This window comes from Eumetopias jubatus, unplaced genomic scaffold (assembly GCF_037043125.1).
Source record: "Eumetopias jubatus isolate StellerSeaLion01/CBP00866 unplaced genomic scaffold, mEumJub1_p1.0 scaffold_2, whole genome shotgun sequence".
In the NCBI taxonomy this organism is placed as follows: domain Eukaryota; kingdom Metazoa; phylum Chordata; class Mammalia; order Carnivora; family Otariidae; genus Eumetopias; species Eumetopias jubatus.
In genome coordinates, this window is record NW_028274808.1 from 184,675,630 (window position 1) to 184,694,055 (window position 18,426).

The 18,426-nt window shown below is 44.3% G+C and overlaps 1 protein-coding gene across 1 annotated transcript in view; it reads left to right on the plus strand.

Annotated features, from left to right (window-relative positions):
• The window catches only part of ADGRA3 (adhesion G protein-coupled receptor A3), a 122,247-nt gene that overhangs the window by 34,485 nt on the left and 69,336 nt on the right, over window positions 1–18,426 (plus strand). The window contains exons 3-4 of the mRNA XM_088020870.1: window positions 11,718–11,789; window positions 17,949–18,020. Of these exons, the coding sequence (XP_087876996.1) occupies window positions 11,718–11,789; window positions 17,949–18,020 (144 nt within the window). The remainder of the gene's footprint in view (window positions 1–11,717; window positions 11,790–17,948; window positions 18,021–18,426) is intronic.

The following is an 18,426-nucleotide window of genomic DNA, read 5'->3' on the forward strand; positions in this document are numbered from 1 at the left end:
CACGTACGTAAAATGCTCTTGGCACAGCAGTGCTTAATTCTCAGGTTTTCTTGTTTCTGTTTTCATTCAGCTATTCCTGTCCTGTTCCATGTAGGCCGTGTGCCTCAGAGGAGGCCGGTCGAACTCAGCGCCAGGCCTGACCAGGAGGGGACAGTCCTTCACTCACACTCCAGAGACAGGGGGTGAGGAATGGGCACTGACCAGTTTAACCCAGTCAGGATTTGCTCAGGGCTCTTTGGGAAAGGCATTTCCTTACTGTCATCAGAACGGATGATTGTACCGTCTAGAGGCTGTCCTGCCACTGGCTTGGGCCGGAGCCGACGTCATGGTCACCTGGAGGGACCTTGCTGAAGCAGGGCTGCCTCTGGGCTGTTACAGTTCTGTGAGGCAGTGTGTTCCTGTTCGGCTTTCTGTTTCTTGAAAGAAAAGTCACTGCGCTTGACAGATAGTCTTAGCATGTAGCACGTTGCCAGGCATTGAGTAGGTGCTTGGTCAGTAATGGACGGATCAGTGGGATCTTTTCTTTCCCCAGGAAGGATGACAGGGACGCCTGGGTTACAAATGGTGTCTGTTGTGTTTATCAACATGTTTTAGTTTCGGCCCCTGGGGTTGCTGTGGTTGTTCATGTACATCGTAAAAAAGTAGGGGTAGCATAGCTAATGATCTGTGCTATGCTGTGAATTACTACCCTTTTTACTTTTATTTTTTAATTTCATTTTGGTCTTTGACCTATTTTCCATCGTTTATTGATGATAAATCCCTGTACATGAGAGAAGCATACTAGGTTGCCACAAACATGTTAGGTGATAGGAAGACACGGCTGTGATTGTTTTTAGCTAAGGGCCTATGTATACCTGAGTCCCAGAACACCGGATCTCTTGTAGGGACAACTGATACAGACGTAGACACGTAGACTCACACATACATACATATATGTACATGTATGAGTGTGTGTGTGCGCGCGCACACACGCACGCACACACGCACGCACACACGCACGCACACACGCACGCACACACACGCACACACACACACACAAAGACCCCAGTGATGACTTTGGGATCTGGGCCATCTCTGTTGGGAAACATTTTTACCTAAGCTCAGCATTTCCTACAGACCCTTCAAAGCCCAAACCTGAATCTTGGCCTCACGGTCACTGTTTGAGGGAGAGACCACGCACACCTGGGTGGGACCTGTCCCCCGTGCTGTCTTCGCGGGAGAACAGCACACTTCAGAAAGAAAGAACAAGAGATGATATGGCTAGGCTCTTACTGTTCTGGCTTTGAGAAGGAAGGACGGGGCAGGGGGAGCGGGGGCAAGACTTCCAGAGGAAGCGTCCTGTCAATAGGGCCTTCCTTTGTGTGTGAGCATGAGCTCAGACAGAGCTCCTTATTCCTCCAGGTTCCTGCTGGGACCAGTGGTTGGAAAGGCCCCAGAGGGCCTGAGAGCTGACGGTGGCTGGCCCCTTGTGGAAACACCCTGGTCTTTGGTCTATCTTGTGCTCTAAAAATGAGGTAAAACAAAGAGATCCCCTAGCCAGTGGCTTGACCCTTTACCAGGAGTTCATGACCCAACACTGATGAATGTCTTCTCAGGCCTTTCCTAGAGCAGCCCCATTCATCCTCTGTGGGCGTGGAAGGTGGGTGTCGGTGCAGGGTGATGGGGAGGGAGGCCCGGGGGTAACTCAGGCTTTCCTTCCCCTGGAGCCCAGCACTGTCTTTCTTACAGTTACACTTTCTGCTGTCTTGTTCTTCTCTGATTTGCTGTACTGATGTTAAAGCTAAAGCCTCTGTAGATTTTGTAATTTCCATACCAACTCCTTGAATAATCTCTTGATTCTTTCTACTATTTTCATAGCTCTTCTCATTTCCCTCTCTACCAGGTCATCTAACTTAACTAAAGTACTCTGCCTCTGTGTACCACTGTCCCCTTCCTGTGATGGAATCCAGACTGTCTTGTCCTTCCTTCATGTCTAGCAACTCTGTTCTTTAAGTTGTAGTCTTTGAATCCTTCTGTGATTTTCTTCACTGTAGAATTCTTCTCATGGACTCTGGTTTGCTGTGGGATCTCATCATTTATCTGTGAATCTTAGGGGTCTTCTCTTCCAAGACTCTGCAGAGCCTTTAGGACTTTGTCTTGGGTTTTCTGTGTATCAGACACAAGCCGTGTGAATGCAGTGGTTGCATTAGTCTGCTCTGCCTGCGATTACAAAATGCCATAGACCGGGTGGCTTGAACAACAGACATTTATTTGCTCCTAGTTCTGGGGGCTGAAAGTTCAGGATCCAGGCACTGGCAGGGTTGGCTTCTTCTAGGGCCATGAGGGAAGGATCTGTTCCCAGCCTTTCTCCTTGGCTTGTAGATGGCTATCTTCTCCCGGTGTCTTTCCATGGTGTTTCCTCAGTGTGTGTGTGTGTGTGTGTGTGTGTGTGTGTGTGTGTGTGTGTGTGTCCACATTTCCTCCTCTTATAAGAACACTGGTCACATTGGATTAGGGCCCACTCCAATGTCCTCATTTTTAAGTTGATCACCCCTTTAAAGAACCCATCTCCAAATACAGTCCTCTTTTGAAGGAGGAGGGGTTGGGACTTCAACATGGAATTTTGGAGAAACACAATTCATCCTATGACGATGATGTAGCATTTTTGTAGATTTGCTAATGTGTGTTTTTCTTGCCTGTTCCTAATTACGCTGTCTTGGAAGGGATGAGAGAATAGAAAAAAGGACACAGTTTTGGCCATTGAGTTCAGAAGTCCTACCTAGTCCAAAATAGAAAAGAGATTTGAGAAAAGGTAACATAAGAGAAACTTCCTCCTTTTCTAGATACACATTCTGTGGACTCACTGGGGAGTTAGAGGTCCTGTAGGAAGAGCTTATATGCTGGTGAGTCTCTAAGAAGGTTCTCGTCTCTGCTTCCCCATCCCTACCGGGTTTAGGGGAAGGACAGGGAAAAAGACCATGTAATAAAACCAATATATAGTTCTGGATCTAAGGGCAGAGGGCCTCTGAGGCATCTTTCCTGGAGAAGAAGCAAACCCTTGAAATTTCCCAGGGCCCAGTGCAATATAGGCGCAGAAGAACTGGTCACATAGCCATTGAGGCACATGGGCTAGGACAGTCTAGTAGAGTTTCCCAGGGGAACAGCAGAATGGCCCTTGCTGAGCAAAGAGATGGGGTTGTTCACAAAGAGCTAGTGCTCTTTCTACAGTAGACTACTGGCTGGCAGTAAGTGACTTAAGATCTGGGCTACTCAAGTCGAGTTCTGGACTGAAGACCTAGCTAGCCACATAAGTGACTTAAGGTCTTTGTAAATGACATCAGTTTCAGATTTTTCCGAATTACTTGAAAAAACACTGTAGCTGATTTTATTCCTTCACTGCTGGTCATTCCTGTGCGTCTCTCCTTCAGTCTTCCACATGTGAACCTGAGAGCTTTTGGTGCTCCAGCACTGGGCTGAACGCCACTCCCCTCTGCCCCAGGAACCCTCGGGCAATGACTGAGAGCAGGTGGTGGGTTACCACCTGACCACCTCACCTCTCAGGAGGGGTGACCCTGCAGCTGCTCTACACTGTCTTCCACGGTTCCCCAGGGGACTGGAGGTCTCCTCACCGGTGCCCCTTGTCTGGGCTTCCTTCTCATTAAGGGCTGGCTGGGTTGAATTAACTAGCAAATACACTTCAGAGATTAAGGAAATCTGCAGGTCAGGCTGTCCCTGTCATTTCTTTTGATTTGAAGAACAGCTTCTTTCATGAAGGGGATTCATTTTTTCTCTCTCTCTCTTTCTCTCTTATATAATAAAACAGGCCTGGGTGCACATATCCTTCATTTTAGAGTATTGTGATTCTTTCTCTCTCTCTCTTTTTTTTAAAGATTTATTTATTTGAGAGAGTGAGAGAGCATGCAAGTCGGGGGAGGGTCAGAGGGAGAGACTCTTTAAGCAGATTACCCACTCAGTGCAGAGCCCAACTCGGGCTTGATCTCACGACCCTGAGATCATGACCTGAGCTGAAACCCAAGAGTCGGACTCTCAACCGACTGAGCCACCCAAGTGCCCTGAGAGTATTGTGATTCTTGTTATGTATTTGTCAGTATTTAGTGACATTCCTCTATAGTCTAATTACGGACACTAAGATAACATACCAGCAATGTGTTCGACTCCCTAGCTTCTATTCCATTCCAAATGATGGGTCCAGGTCACCATAGCATCTTGTTCTAACTATTGCCAGAGCCAGCTGGAGCCAGTAAGAATGATGAGGGGTATTTAGCTGTGGGGCTTTGAGAAAGATTTCCTGGCTCCTAAAGAGTTACAGGAATAAAGAATCAGCTCTTTGTCATTGTGCTTGGAGGTGGTTTGTGGACCTTGGCATAGCCTATCACAATTGAGGGTCAGCGTGAAGGCCAAGTTGATATGCTGAGAAGGGCGGAGAAACCCCTTAGGCTGTCCTACATCTTGATTTCCCTTAATGCCAGAGAATTTCCTTTATTGCTGAAACCTTTTTGAGTAGAAGTTTCTGATACTTGCAATTAAAAAGCATCTTTTCTGCTACACTTGGCATTCTTTCCTAAAGGAGCTTACTCTTTTTCCAAGAACTATTAACACTCCTTTAATTTTGTTTCAGCAATTCTTGTGCACTTTTTCATTTATGTTTTAATGATCCAACATAGTTAGATGTAGCGATAGACCCTAAAGTTACACTCTTGTTCCCTAGGGAAGCTGTGATTGGTAAGGGAAGGGGAGATATTAAATGAAAGAATTGGACTATAAATATCTTTTGGCAATGCCTGATTAATATGGCTATTATTAAGTATTATATAATGTGTCAAGGAGTTTTTATTATTAAAGAAAAAGTGTATCTTTAAGTCATATTACAGTACTCAGTTATTCATGAGAGGTATAATGTAGAAACACATGCAGTATATCATTGGCCACAAATTTATGGACTGCTTTAGCTAAATCAGTATTTGTTGTAGATGCGGTTTAAAATCTGAAAAGGGAAACACATGTTTAAAAAAAAATGAAACTGACATATATTTCTGTTTGCAGAGCTTTTTTGCTTATTCAGTATGAGTCAATTATATGCTGACTGAATTTTCTCCTAAAATATCATTTCTCTTTGAGGTGTAGGATTGGGATCATTTGGGCCAGGGGGAGACAGGGACTAATAAGTTGGACCTGATGATTAATTATACCTCCTGGAACTTAAAAAGTTGGGGACAAAAATAATTTTTATTATGAAAATTTTTAAACATACAAATTTAAAGAATTAATGTAGTAACCTCCCGTATCACCAGTTTACTTACCCAGATGCAATAATTAGAATGATTTGCTGTCATTTTTTTCTTTCTCTTGGAACATGCCTGCACATACACACGTTTGCTGAATTACTTGACGGTCAGTTGCAGGCATCATGACCCTCTGCCTTTATTGAGAAATATAAGTGGTTATGAATGAGTTGCAGCCGTCTCTGTGTTGCCTGAGTTTATGAATATCATAATGATTTTGTAGCTAACTGTAATTTACCAAAAAGATTTTTGTAGTGAAGGACAGGTAATATATTTCTGTCTCTCAGCCTTCGTGTACATTTTTATCCATTTATCAACTGTCTTCATCCATTCTGGCTGCTATCACAAAATACCATAAATGGAGTAGTTTGCAAACACCAAAATGTAGTTTTCAACAAACAAACATTGAGTTTTGGAGGCTGGGAAGTGCAAGATCAAGGTGCCAGCAGATTCAGTGTTCAGTGAGGGGCCGCTTCTTAGTTGGCTGTACCGTCACGTGGTGGAAGGGGGCGAGGACACTCTGGGCTCTGTTTTATAAGGGCATCACCCTCATTCCTTAGGTCTCTGCTCTCATGACCTCATCACCTCTCAGAGGCCCCACCTCCTAATTCCATCACTTGGGGAGTTAGGATTTTAATACGAATTTTGGTAGGACACAAACATCCAGACCATAGCAGTGTCCGCACACTATAATGTATGTCTGTCCGTCTCACTGAACAGATGGATGTGGATCCTGCCCTCGTGGAACTGCTGGTCTCTCAGTGAAGGTGGTTTAAGCAAATCAGTAGAGAGCGACGGGGCCACGGCAGGAGAGTCCAGGGCACGGTTGTTCAGAGATACTTTTTTTGGAGAAAGGAATGCTGTTCAAGATGAGTAGGAGTTAGTCAGGCAAGAAAACCAGGATGGAGGTGAGGACAGATGCCGGGGGAGAGGGCGTGTGTCAGGGACACAGCAACCATGTGCCGAGGCCTGGAGGTGAGACAAGTAGGACTCTTTCTAGAAACGTCTTGAGATATGATTAGTAATATGAAGAGAGAAAGGCTGGCTGAGTGTCAAAGAAAGGTGTGGAGCAGAATGAGAAGTCGGAGTTAGGGCCGGGGCCATGGAGGGGCTCGTAAGGTATTTAAAGAGTTTGGACTCCGTTCTGAGGGAACGAGCTCATGGAGGTTTTAACCAGCACAGAGACAGGTTCAGATTTATGCTTAGGAAGATCACTTTATTTATTTATTTTGTTAAGATTTTTTATTAATTTGAGAGAGAGAGTGTGAGCTAGAGCACAAGCAGGGGGGAGCAGCAGAGGGAGAGGGAGAAGCAGACTCCCCGCTGAGCAGGGAGCCCAACACGGGGCTTGATCCCGGGACTCCGGGATCACGACCTGAGCTGAAGGCAGACACGTAACTGACTGAGCCACCCAGGCGCCCCAGGAGGATCACTTTAAATGGAGCATGGATGAGAGAAGCAAGGACGCCAGTCAGCACTGGTGGGGGTGATGACAGCGAGGAGGGAGAGGCGGAAGGCTTTCACGTGAAGTTGGAAGGCTGGACAATACCACATATAATAACTTTATCCAGTGAATAAAATTTATCAAACATTGCAGAGAATTTGAGAGAACGGTATCTCTAGCACCTTGATTTAACCATTGCCAACTTCTTGGCCGGTTTGCTTTATCTGTCTCCCTCTTGCTCTAGGTGTAAATCTCCACTGTTATCAGTCAGAAAGGTGTGTTTAAATCGTGACTTCTGGCTCGGCCGCTCAGAAGTTGGCCTGATTTCATAATCTTTTTTTCACCTGAGTTCTTTATCTGCAGCAGGAGTCCTATCTCCTAGGACTGATTGTGAGATCTTAATGGGATGATAGGTGCCAGATATCAACTTGCTGAAATTAATGATTTGTGTAACTGAGGAGCCCAGAGAGTTAGAGCTGGACTTCAGGCTTGGCTGGATCCAAGGGCTCAGCATTAATTCTCTTTTCCTATCTTTTGGCTTCATTAGACAGGCTATTTATTTATTTATTTACTTTTAAGTAAGCTCTGCACCCAACATGGGGCTTAAGCTTATGACCCTAAGGTCAAGAGTTACGTGTTTTACCGACTGAGCCAGCCAGGTGCCCCCTAGACAAGTTCTTAAATCATGGTAGCAGGAGGGTCCTGGGGTTACCTCTTGACCTCTAATCAGACCAGTGGAAATGGCCATTCCTTGTCCCCATCCATCTCCTCCCCACTGCCTCAGACCCTAGGTTTAGTTGGACCAGGGTCATGTGATCCTCACGTTACTGAGACTACGACGTTTGAAAAATCTGGTTGGAGGTTGATCGAGTGCCATACCTGGAGGGGTGGTTTTGGGGATTCTGGGGCACTGTTGGTACCATATGATCTATGAGACAAGTAGGGGTGCTCCTCCCCAGTGCAAGGGAGAAGGCAGCAAAAAACAACTAAAAAAAAAACCAAAAAAACAAAAACCAGAAAAACAAACCAAAAAATAAAACCCTAAAAAAATGTTTAGCACAGCAATTAAACATGAAATGATTGATAGCAGTCATAGTTGGAGTTATCATTTTTAAATTCTGGAGCCTTTCATATGTGCTCTCCTTCCTTACCTCCACCTACTCTAAAGTTTTTGAATTTTTTTTTTCCCCCTTAGGAATAAATTTTATTTTCTTTTAAGGTTTTGTATTTTTTTTTAAGATTTTATTTATTTATTTGACAGAGTGAGAGAGCACAAGCAGGGGGAGCAGTAGAAGGAGAGGCAGAAGCAGGTTCCCGGCCGAGTAGGGAGTCCGATGTGGGGCTTGATCCCAGGACCCTGGGATCATGACCTGAGCCGAAGGCAGATGCTTAACCAACAGAGCCACCCAGGCGCCCAAGGTTTTGAAATTTTGAATGACTAATAGTCTTCCCGTTTCTGCTCTTGCCCTCAAAATGGAGCAGGTGGGTAGAGTCTCCCGAGGTCTCTGCCCTGGATGTGAACGCTTGGCCTGGTGCTGGTGGGCTTCATGTTCGTGGGCCGGTGTCTTCACCTGAGTTTTCCCAGGAGCAGGTCCTGAGATGAAATTTTGGGTTCAGGTGGTTCATTTGAGAGGTGGTCCAAGAAATCACACGTCTCAGGGAATGGGACAGTGAGAGAGCAAAGGGAAGGAAGTCGGTGCGTGGGCAGCCGCCCGTGTGGCAGGCAGCTGGGCCTGGCCCGCTGGGAGCCTCTGTGGCGCATACTTCATCCTCACCCCCCTGGAGGCCGGGCTGCTCCTGCTTCCCTCTCTCGTGGGACGATGGCTCCTCTCAGGGCCACTTGCGCCCTTCACGTCTGACTTCCCCAGAGTGGCTCTTAGGAGTAGGCCAAGAGAAAGGCTGCAGGGCAGCGTGGCGGGTAGGGGGGCTGCTGTCCTGGGCTGGGCTGTGCGAATCTCCCTATGTAGCCATCTGGGCTCCCAGCAGGTGTTCAGGGATGAGGGAAGCTGAGGCCATGACACTTGTAGCAGGGAACTTATTCTCTGCCTGATTTTCTTTTTCTGTTAAAGTTGCTACACCAAGGACGTCTTTTTTTTTTTTTTTTGACTCCTTAGTTAAGAGGAGAACTTAAAAGCTGATTGGAAGTTCAGAGAGAAGGGTAGGATTTGTGAGTTCCCCTGAATATCTTTTGAAACTTGGATTACCATCCAGTTCCATTTCGTGAAGCTACCTGGCCTTTTCAGATATTTTCATTTACTGTATTTAAAAAAAAATATCTTATAGGCTGTGGTGCAAAAAAAAAAAAAAAAAAACCCCAAAAAGTTAGGGCAGCTGCCAGCCCTGACAAAGCTGTTTTCTTGTGGAATATAAAATCTGAGTTCTGATCAATGACATACTTACGGAGTAATGGTAATCAGAGCATAGTTTTTTTTTTTTTTAAGATTTTATTTATTTATTTATTTGACAGAGAGAGACACAGCGAGAGAGGGAACACAAGCAGGGGGAGTGGGAGAGGGAGAAGAATACTCCCCGCTGAGCAGGGAGCCCAACATGGGGCTCAATCCCAGGACCCTGGGATCACGACCCTGGGAGCCACCCAGGCACCCCCAGAGCGTAGATTTTATGTTTAATGGTTATTTCTTTTGTTTTTTAAGATTTTATTTATTTGGGAGAGAGAGAGAGAGGGAACGAGGGAACACAAGCAGGGGGAGAGGGAGAAGGAGAGGGAGAAGCAGGCTTCCCACCTGAGCAGGGGGCCCGACACGGGGCTCCATCCCAGGACCCTGGGATCATGACCTGAGCCGAAGGCAGATGCTTAACCCCCTGAGCTACCCAGGTGCCCCAGTTATTTCTTAAAAAAAAAACAAAAACAAGAGTTAACAACGTACTGGGGGTTCAGTTTTATTTAGACAAATCAGGCTCTGATTTGGGGAGGAGGGTGGAATGCCAGCTCTGCCCTCCCCCGCAAGAACACCAGGTGTGTGACCCTGGGAGTACAACTGCAGAAAAGCAGAGCAGGATTTGCTGGCGAGCACGATGCTCCCGGCATTCGCAGAATGCACTTCCAGAGAAGTGTTATGAGACGTTCTGACCAGCGTCTGTCACCACGTATTAAACAGCATGTCTAGTTTGGGAAGCCAGTGACACAGCGAGAATGCTGGACATGGGGCACCTGGTTGGCTCAGTCGGTTAAGCGTCTGCCTTCGAGCCCCACGTTGGGCTCACTGCTCAGCTGGAGAGTCTGCTTCTCCCTCTCCCTCTGCTGCTCCCCCTGCTTGTGCTCTCTCACTCTCTCTCTGTCAAATAAGTAAAATCTTAAAAAAAAAAAAAAAAAAAAAGAATGCCGAACTTAGAGTAAACGAATGACTGCCACCACGATGGGCAGACGGCCAGTCTCATCAGGATGTTCTTGTGAAATTTCCAGGAAACCTGTTCAGCAACTAACCCCAGCATTGTCACTGGTATATATTGATAGTTCGAATGAACTGTTAGAAAAAAATAGCATGTTATGAAGCAGGCCATACATCAGATAGTTTTCATTAGGTGATGGGGCGGGAAAATTGAATGTGCCTCCGTTCACTGGATGGAAGGAAATAACATGGATCAGTGCTCACTACAGTAAGACTTCCTTGGGGTTCTTTTCTTCAGCACAGATAGACAAGGGAAGTCAGACGCTTTCTGAGATGGAGTGGTTTGAAAAGGCAAACACCGGATTTTTCTCTAGTTTATAGACTGTGTGGGCTCAGGCTAACATTACCATGATGGAGCAATAGTTACAAAAGATCCCAGAGACTTGTCACTTTAATGTCATGATAACAGGTGGCACCATTGACCCCAGATACACTTCTAGGAGGGCCTTTTAAATCTCCAGTAAGTAAGGGACTAAAGGACCCGGTGAGGTGGTTTGTAATGGGCGTTGTTCTGCGTTTCTGTATTGTCTCACCCACTCTGCGTGCATCCCTATGGGTAATGAGATGCCACACACGGAAGGGGCAGTGTTGGCCATTGTGGGTTAAAGAAGGGAGAAGGGACGGACAAGAGAAGTTGCAAAGAGTTTCTTCTGTTCATAGTCTGACGTCAGGTGCTCTGAGAGATGACTGGAAACCACGCCTGACTTCAGCGGGCAAGGTTATGAGTGAGTCCGGCCCAAGGGTCTGACAAAGCTCAAGTGTGGGCCAGCCACTGGTGGGAATGTGGTCAGGGAAAACGGGCCACTGTCCTGCTTCTAAGTGCTCCTGTAGTTGAGTGCTGTCTTTGAGGTCTGTGTGAACATTTGTGTGCGGCCACTTGGGTCCCTACCCATTGGAGAGCAGCCAGCCGCCTTAGGGGTCCCCCCAGATCCTCCCTGGGGGAGGGCTGTGGCGGTGGCGCTCACCACTGGCCCCTGGTGGCGGGGTGCTGACATGGCAGGGCTGCCCGCGAGAATGGGATTCCGTTGAGACTGCCCTCAGACACCATGGTCTTGGGGGCTGCTGGATCTTTGCTTTGAGCTGCGTGTTGTGCATGATCACAGTTTTATTTTATAGGAACCCGAACCATAGAAGCCCAGGGAGGGAAAAATATGAAAAACTAAATGACACGAATTTTAGAGTGTGTATTTTAGAAGATAGTTTCTAAAAATTCAATTTAATCGTGTTCACAAATATAATCTCTGATTTGTTTTGATAAAAGTCAAGTGTAGCATACTAAGGAGAAAATTGTAGAAAGAATGTATAAGATTGTAGCCTGGCCATAACTTTGAATTTGAATAATATAGGGACATATATATCCTTTTTTGGTATATGGCTTTAATATATTGACCAAAATAAGTGGCTTTGGAACCAGACTTCTTGAATTTGAATTCTGGCTCTGCCACTTACTACCGGGGTTAACCTTTTTGGCGTTAATTTCCTGCCATTATTGTTGTTTTCTGTGTAGCACGTAACTGTAGTTTGCCTGAATATTTGTTATAGGGCTGATAAGTGTGATAACTTTTATTCTGTTTTTAACAGGGACCTCCGAAATAATCTTATTAGTAGTATAGATCCAGGCGCCTTTTGGGGACTTTCATCGCTAAAAAGATTGTAAGTATTTGAATTGCTTGCTTCTGAGTTTGAACTGTTCTTTTTTCTTTTTTTTTTTTTTTAAGGTTTTATTTATTTATTTTACAGCTAGATAGAGCACACATGAGAGAGGGAGAGAGAGAGCACGCGCAAGCGTGAGCAGGGGGAGGAGCAGAGGGAGAGGGACAAGCAGGCTCCGTGCTGAGCGCCAGGACATGGGGCTCCATCTTACGACCTTGAGATCATGACCCGAGTTGAAATCAAGAGTTTCATGACCTGAGCTGCAATGAAGAGTCGGACACTTAAAACCGACTGAGCCACCTAGGCACCCCCGAACTGTTCTTTTATAAGGAACTGTTAACCCACTTCAAGCTTTAACATGATAAAAAAATGGGTTTTAAACAATTTTTAGTTTATTGACTAGGTCCATGATAGAACAAAAAGAATATTTAATATAAGTAGCCTAGAAAGTGGTTAATTTGGGCAATAATTTGACTTGTTTGATGGTAGATGGTTGTGTCCTTCTTATGCTAATAAGATGTTTACTGTATTGGCTTTGCCAGTGATCATAATAAGTCATGAGTAGAGGATTTTCAAGTTACGAATGCATTCAAACTCTGTTGTATATGCTTATCAATTGAGGCCCCTTTCTATGAATGGTTCAAAGTCTTGCTATTTGCATGTATATTTTATCTGTGTATTATTATTTCAAACCCACAGAGCAGTTTTTATTCCTTCTGAAGCTGAACAACTCCCCTTCACTCCTTTTTATGCAGTTTTCATAGCTGCCGTGTGAGCACGCTCCAATTGGAGAGGTAACCCTACACTCGAGCCCTGCGGACTGTCCCACCGTCCCTTATTCCTTCGAAAGACATTTCTTATTATTAAGTGCTGGCTGCTTACCATGGTCTGACTTCTTGGGAAGAGCTCACAGACCCTTGGGGGCAACCAGATAATGAAAATACGCCCTAACACACTCACATGGGAGCCATCACAGATAAAATCATAGTAAGAACGTGCCAAGGAAAGGAGAGACCACCTGGGAGGGGAATGGCCTGCAGATTTGACCTTGCTCCCGAGGGATGGGTACTACGTATTGAAAAATAACAAGACGGGCGTTCTAAGCAGAGTGGGCGTCCATGTGGAGCCTGAGCATGAAGTACAAAGCGGGGAAAGAGGGATTTTGGAGTTTAGGCTAGTCATGGAGAGACTTGGCTCTTGTAGGCCTAAGATGACCTGCCATGTTAAAGAACTTTGAAGCTCTTTAGACAGTGTGGGGCTAGCAGGACTTTTTGAATACGGAGTTGACATCAGATTTGTGTTTCAGAGTATTTCTGATGGCAGGAGGGAGAAACCACTTACGTGCAGAGAACTGGGGACAGAGGATGTTGGGGATGAGACGATGCTTTCATTCTTCTCAACAATCATCCTTCCCTGTGTCCCTATCTCTCTTTCTCTCTCTCTCTCTTTTTTTTTTTTTGGTTCTATCATACTCTTTTATTTACTTTCTCTTTTAAAAAATTTTATTTTTAACCCAACATGGGGCTCAAACTCACAACCGTTAGATCAAGAGTCGCCTGCTCTACTGACCGAGCCAGCTAGGCGCCTCTCTCAGGCTCTCTTACTATTTAACGTTTATAAAGTATCGGGGGTGCCTGGGTACCTTTTTTTTTTTTTTTAACGTCTTCTTTGTTTCCCGTGTTGTTTGTATAATAAAATAAGCTGTGTTTGCTCTGAGTTGAATCATGCCAGGACATACTTAAATGCTGACAAGGACCTTCCCTCCTAATACTTTTGACATTTTGTATCTATTATTCTCTCATTCCAAACTCGTTCCTTTTTACGGTCAGATCCAGTTGTAAGAGTTGGCTATGCCATTTTTGCCTATTTTAAAAAATACTTTTGCAAATACAGTTTTTTTTTTTTCATTTAAAACATATCCTCTGAAGCTCTCCTCTCAGTCCCCTGTCTTAGTCAGTCTTAGTGTTCAGAATTCTAGACGATGAGGCCTAGTAGGAGTGGAGGAGTTCTCTCTTCATTGTGTAACATTGTTTGGAATTTCAGTCAGACTCTGTAGGAGGGAACGTCATTACCATGGTTTTTGGTGAGGGCGCTGGGTGGCGGTTCATTGTTTTTATCAGACTTCTGTATGCTCCGGATGCCCCAGGATGTCTGCAGGAGGTCTCACCCTTGATCCGTTTTCTTCCCCGTGCGCCCTGCTCTCCATTGTTTTCCAGTTTAGGCTTTTTAATGAGGCAAGTCAGAAAAACTGGCCCGTCTGGAGTAGGTCAGTGGTGTTAATGGAGACTGGAGTTCTGGGTAGGGAAGATAAGTGTTGGAGGTGAGTGGGCATGATGTGGGCGTCCGAGTGGCAGTGACTCACGGTGTAGAGTTCGGTTTAGAGCCCAGTAACAGTGGTAACTGCATCCAGTGGGGAGATCAGGTGGTGAGACAGAGCGGCATCAGTTCCGCTGAACAAAAATGGAGTCTGCTGTGGGTGCCCAGCAGTGCGCCCGGGTCCAGAGATACAAGGGTAACGCAGGAACCCCTCGAGGGCTTGGCCGTCTCGTGGAATCCTGTGCACCGACCAGGAGCCTCGATGCGGACTTGGAATCTCCTTGGAGAGAGAGGGAACTGTGGCCAGAGCGTGGCTGCCGAGAGCTGCTAGGACCCAGGCATTCTGACGCGGGCAAGGGCCTGGGACACAGCCGTAGTCAGGCTGCGTGCACCGGTCAGGGAGAGGAGGGGCTCAGCAAGCTTGGTTGATGACAGTGAGTCACTTTTTTTGTGCTCCTCACCAGGTGCACACGGAGGGTCCGTTTGAATCAGGGGTGGGAACAGGCGGCCTCAAGTAGGAAGTGGGAGTGTGGGTGTTAGACCCATCCTGTCAAGACCCGGGGCTGAGGCCGAACCATCTTTGTTTTATTTGTCCCTCCTGGAAATTCTGAGTTTGGGAACTTCTAGAATATCTTCCCCTCCAGCTTTTTCTTTCTTTTTTTTTTTTTTTTTCCCTCCTATGGAGGGGTATGACGTCATATTGCCAGACAAGACAGACAGCTTATGTGATCCGATGGGCCTTTTTTTATTCCAGCTAATTTCCCTTTTATTTCTGGGTTTTACTGTTTAAGAAAATTAGGCATCATTTTGTGAACTGCTGCTTAAACAAGCATTTCTGGGATCAATTCATTATCTTGTCTCACTTCTGAGCTTTAACTGGTGTAATTACCAGTGAATCTTTGGGAAACAATTTCATTATAGCTACACCTATTTAAAATGGTATTTAGGTATTGATAATGGGTTTTATTTAGATTGTGATTGGCCCCACTTTACTCCCAGCTTTTTGGGAGGGAAGCTCTTTTTAGAAAGATAACATGCTAATAATGTCTTCATTGAGATACGGGTTGAAGGGAACTTGACTGCTAATAAAAAGCGGTTTCATCAGGTTGTTTTAAGGATAATGCAGAATATCTTAGATTCTCTCTCCGGTTCTTTATCCTTCAGTAAATAATTTCTCAAGTACTTCCATTCAAAATAAATAAATAAATTTCTTGTTCAGTAGCATTTAATTACTGATCTCGTCCCTGGCACTGCCTGAGCATTTTTTCATTGCATTACACATTAAGTAGTCTCTTGTGTTCTTGCCTAGGAAGGTAATTGCCATTTATAATATTCTTCCCACTAGAAAATACATTCTTAATTTCAAACGGTTGACATGTGATGGAACCTATGGTATACGACTTGCAAGCTGAGAGAGTCCTATATGTAAACTCAATGAGATACAAAGATATTTTCTGGTAGTAATGTTTGCTGGTTGCTTGTGGATACAGGCGCCCTATCTTATGAGGCTCTAAATCATTCATTTCAATTGTGCCTCTCACTCGACAGCCACACATAAAGCTTTTTTGTAAGTGTACCATGCCTTTGCCTTTTTTTGATAGATAATTTGAATCCGGAAGATTAAGTGGCTTTCTGAAGTATAAACTACCAAAAGTAGGTAAAACAAAACCTAGACCTATTCAGTTTCTCTTTTACTTTATCAACAAATTCAAGCTGATTCTCAATCTAAATAAAACCCATTATCAATACCTAAATACCATTTTAAATAGGTGTAGCTATAATGAAATTGTTTCCCAAAGATTCACTGGTAATTACACCAGTTAAAGCTCAGAAGTGAGACAAGATAATGAATTGATCCCAGAAATGCTTGTTTAAGCAGCAGTTCACAAAATGATGCCTAATTTTCTTAAACAGTAAAACCCAGAAATAAAAGGGAAATCAGCTGGAATAAAAAAAGGCCCATCGGATTAAATACTTACTTTAATATTCTGAGGAGCAGAAGCCTGGAACACAGCAGGCGCAGATAAAGTTTCATATTGCTTAAGTTTTTTTTTTGTTTTTTTTTTAATCAAAAGTTGCCCTAAGATAGGAAAGGCAGAACTGTGAAATGTAGGGAAACTCAGGATTACCTAAGCTAGGTTTCGGAATATCTAGGGGAGAAACTTAGTGCATAGGTGCCTGATTCAGATGCCCTATCCTTATCATTTCTGGTTTCTAGTCTGGCTAACACAGTTTCTGCTGTTACCAAGTTATACAATTTGGACTACAACAGTTTTAGTTCAGAAATGGGTGGTGCATATTGCTTCTCTAAAGAGTAACTCAGAGCATAACTCAAAGAATAGGTACTTTTCCATTACAAAGAATAATATGGACATTGAAGAAAAGGTGATAAAAATATTTTTGGAAGTTTGGTTTAGAATCTTGTCTAATTCTTTTGTCAAAATCCAGGGGGTGAATAATTCCTAAGTAGGAACTGATAAAAATTAAGATTCATTGTTTTAGGGTTTTCCTGCATACAGTTTAGTAAGTCTAGTGATGGAAAAATTGCTGAAAGCCATGGGCTCTTACTTGAAGTTTACAGAAATTGTCATTTATTATCTCCCTGTTAGAATGCATTCTCTTGATTAAAATTTAAAATTGTGTTCACTGTCTGTGGTATGGAGAAAAGTAGTGCAGAAAGAACGCAATATCTACTACACATTATATGTAGATAAAAAGGAAAAAGTTTCGTGGATTGAGGAGAAAAAAAATATTTAGAAAGTAACATTTGATAGGAACTCTAAGAAGTTAAGAATGGGGCAGGGCGCCTGGGTGGCTCATTTGGTTAAGCCTCTGACTTCAGCTCAGGTCAGGATCTCAGGGTCCTGGTGGTGAGCCCCACGTGGGGCTCCATGCTCAGTGGGGAGTCTGCTTCTCCCTCTGCCCCTCCCCCGCCAAGGGCACGCATGCACGTTCTCCCCCTCAAATAAATAAAATCTGAAAAAAAATGTTAAGAGTGGGGCGCCCACGTGACTCCGTCAGTTAACTGTCCGACTCTTGATTTCAGCTCAGGTCATGATCTCAGGATCATGGGATTGAGCCCCTCCTTGGGCTCCATGCTCAGGGGGAGTCTGCTTGGGATTCTCTCTCTCTCCCCCTGCCCCACACCCCATTCTCCCTCCCTCTCTTTCTCTCTCTCTCTAAAATAAATAAATCTTAAAAAAAAAAGGAGTTTAGAGTGATGGGAAAAAATAACTAGGTAGGCCATTACTTAGATAAAGCTAAAGTAGTCTGGCTTGGAGACTAAACGATAGATCTGTGAGGTAAAAGCAAACTCAGTTTTCTCATTACAGTCAAAACTTCTGACTATTTAAGGGATGACATCAGAAAGCACTAAGTTTCAGGTATTCTTGAGGAAATAAAAACTCCAGCATTTTTGGTAATTTGCCCCTTTGTCTTTTGTCTGTCTGATATTCGCTGACACTGGGCTCTGTCCCTGACTTCCACAGCTTAGTGAACGGTGTAGGTCATCTAAGGTATTCTCTCACAAACAGTAAGATAGATTGAGTCTCATTTTTACCACTCAAGTCTTATCGTGAGTCATTTTACAGGAGTTAAGTGCTTGAAATATAGAGGGCACTATAATTAGGCAGTGCTTAGTCTGTATGCAGCAGATATAGGTGAAAGCAAGGATTATTTTTTCTCTCAGTCCTCCCCTTAACTCACTTGAAGTAGGTAAACTTCTCAGGGATGCTGAAAAGAAAGATCTAGCATGATACCTGGGTGCTGTCCTTGAATATCGAACGTATGAAACCTTCATCCAAGAGAACTAATTGAAGACACTTTTTCCCCCTTTCTCCTCAGGGATCTGACTAACAATCGAATAGGATGTCTGAATGCAGACATATTTCGAGGACTCGCCAATCTGGTTAGGCTGTAAGTATGTCTTTTCTATTAAAATATAAGAAGGCATGTGGACTAGTACCCAGATATTTATAGACACCTAGGACATGTCTGATAGTGAAGTAGCAGCTGTCAGCATTATAGAAGGAGGAGGAGATAAGGAGCCGGAAATTCAATCTTGGGGATATAATGTCATCAGGACATAATATTATGTATTACACACACACACACACACACACACACACACACACACAGTGGAGGAGATAAGAGCTGGAAATTCAATCTTGGGGATATAATGTCATCAGGACATAATATTATGTATTAGACACACACACACACACACACACACAGTGGAGGAGATAAGAGCTGGAAATTCAATCTTGGGGATATAATGTCATCAGAACATAATATGTATTATGCACACACACACACACACACA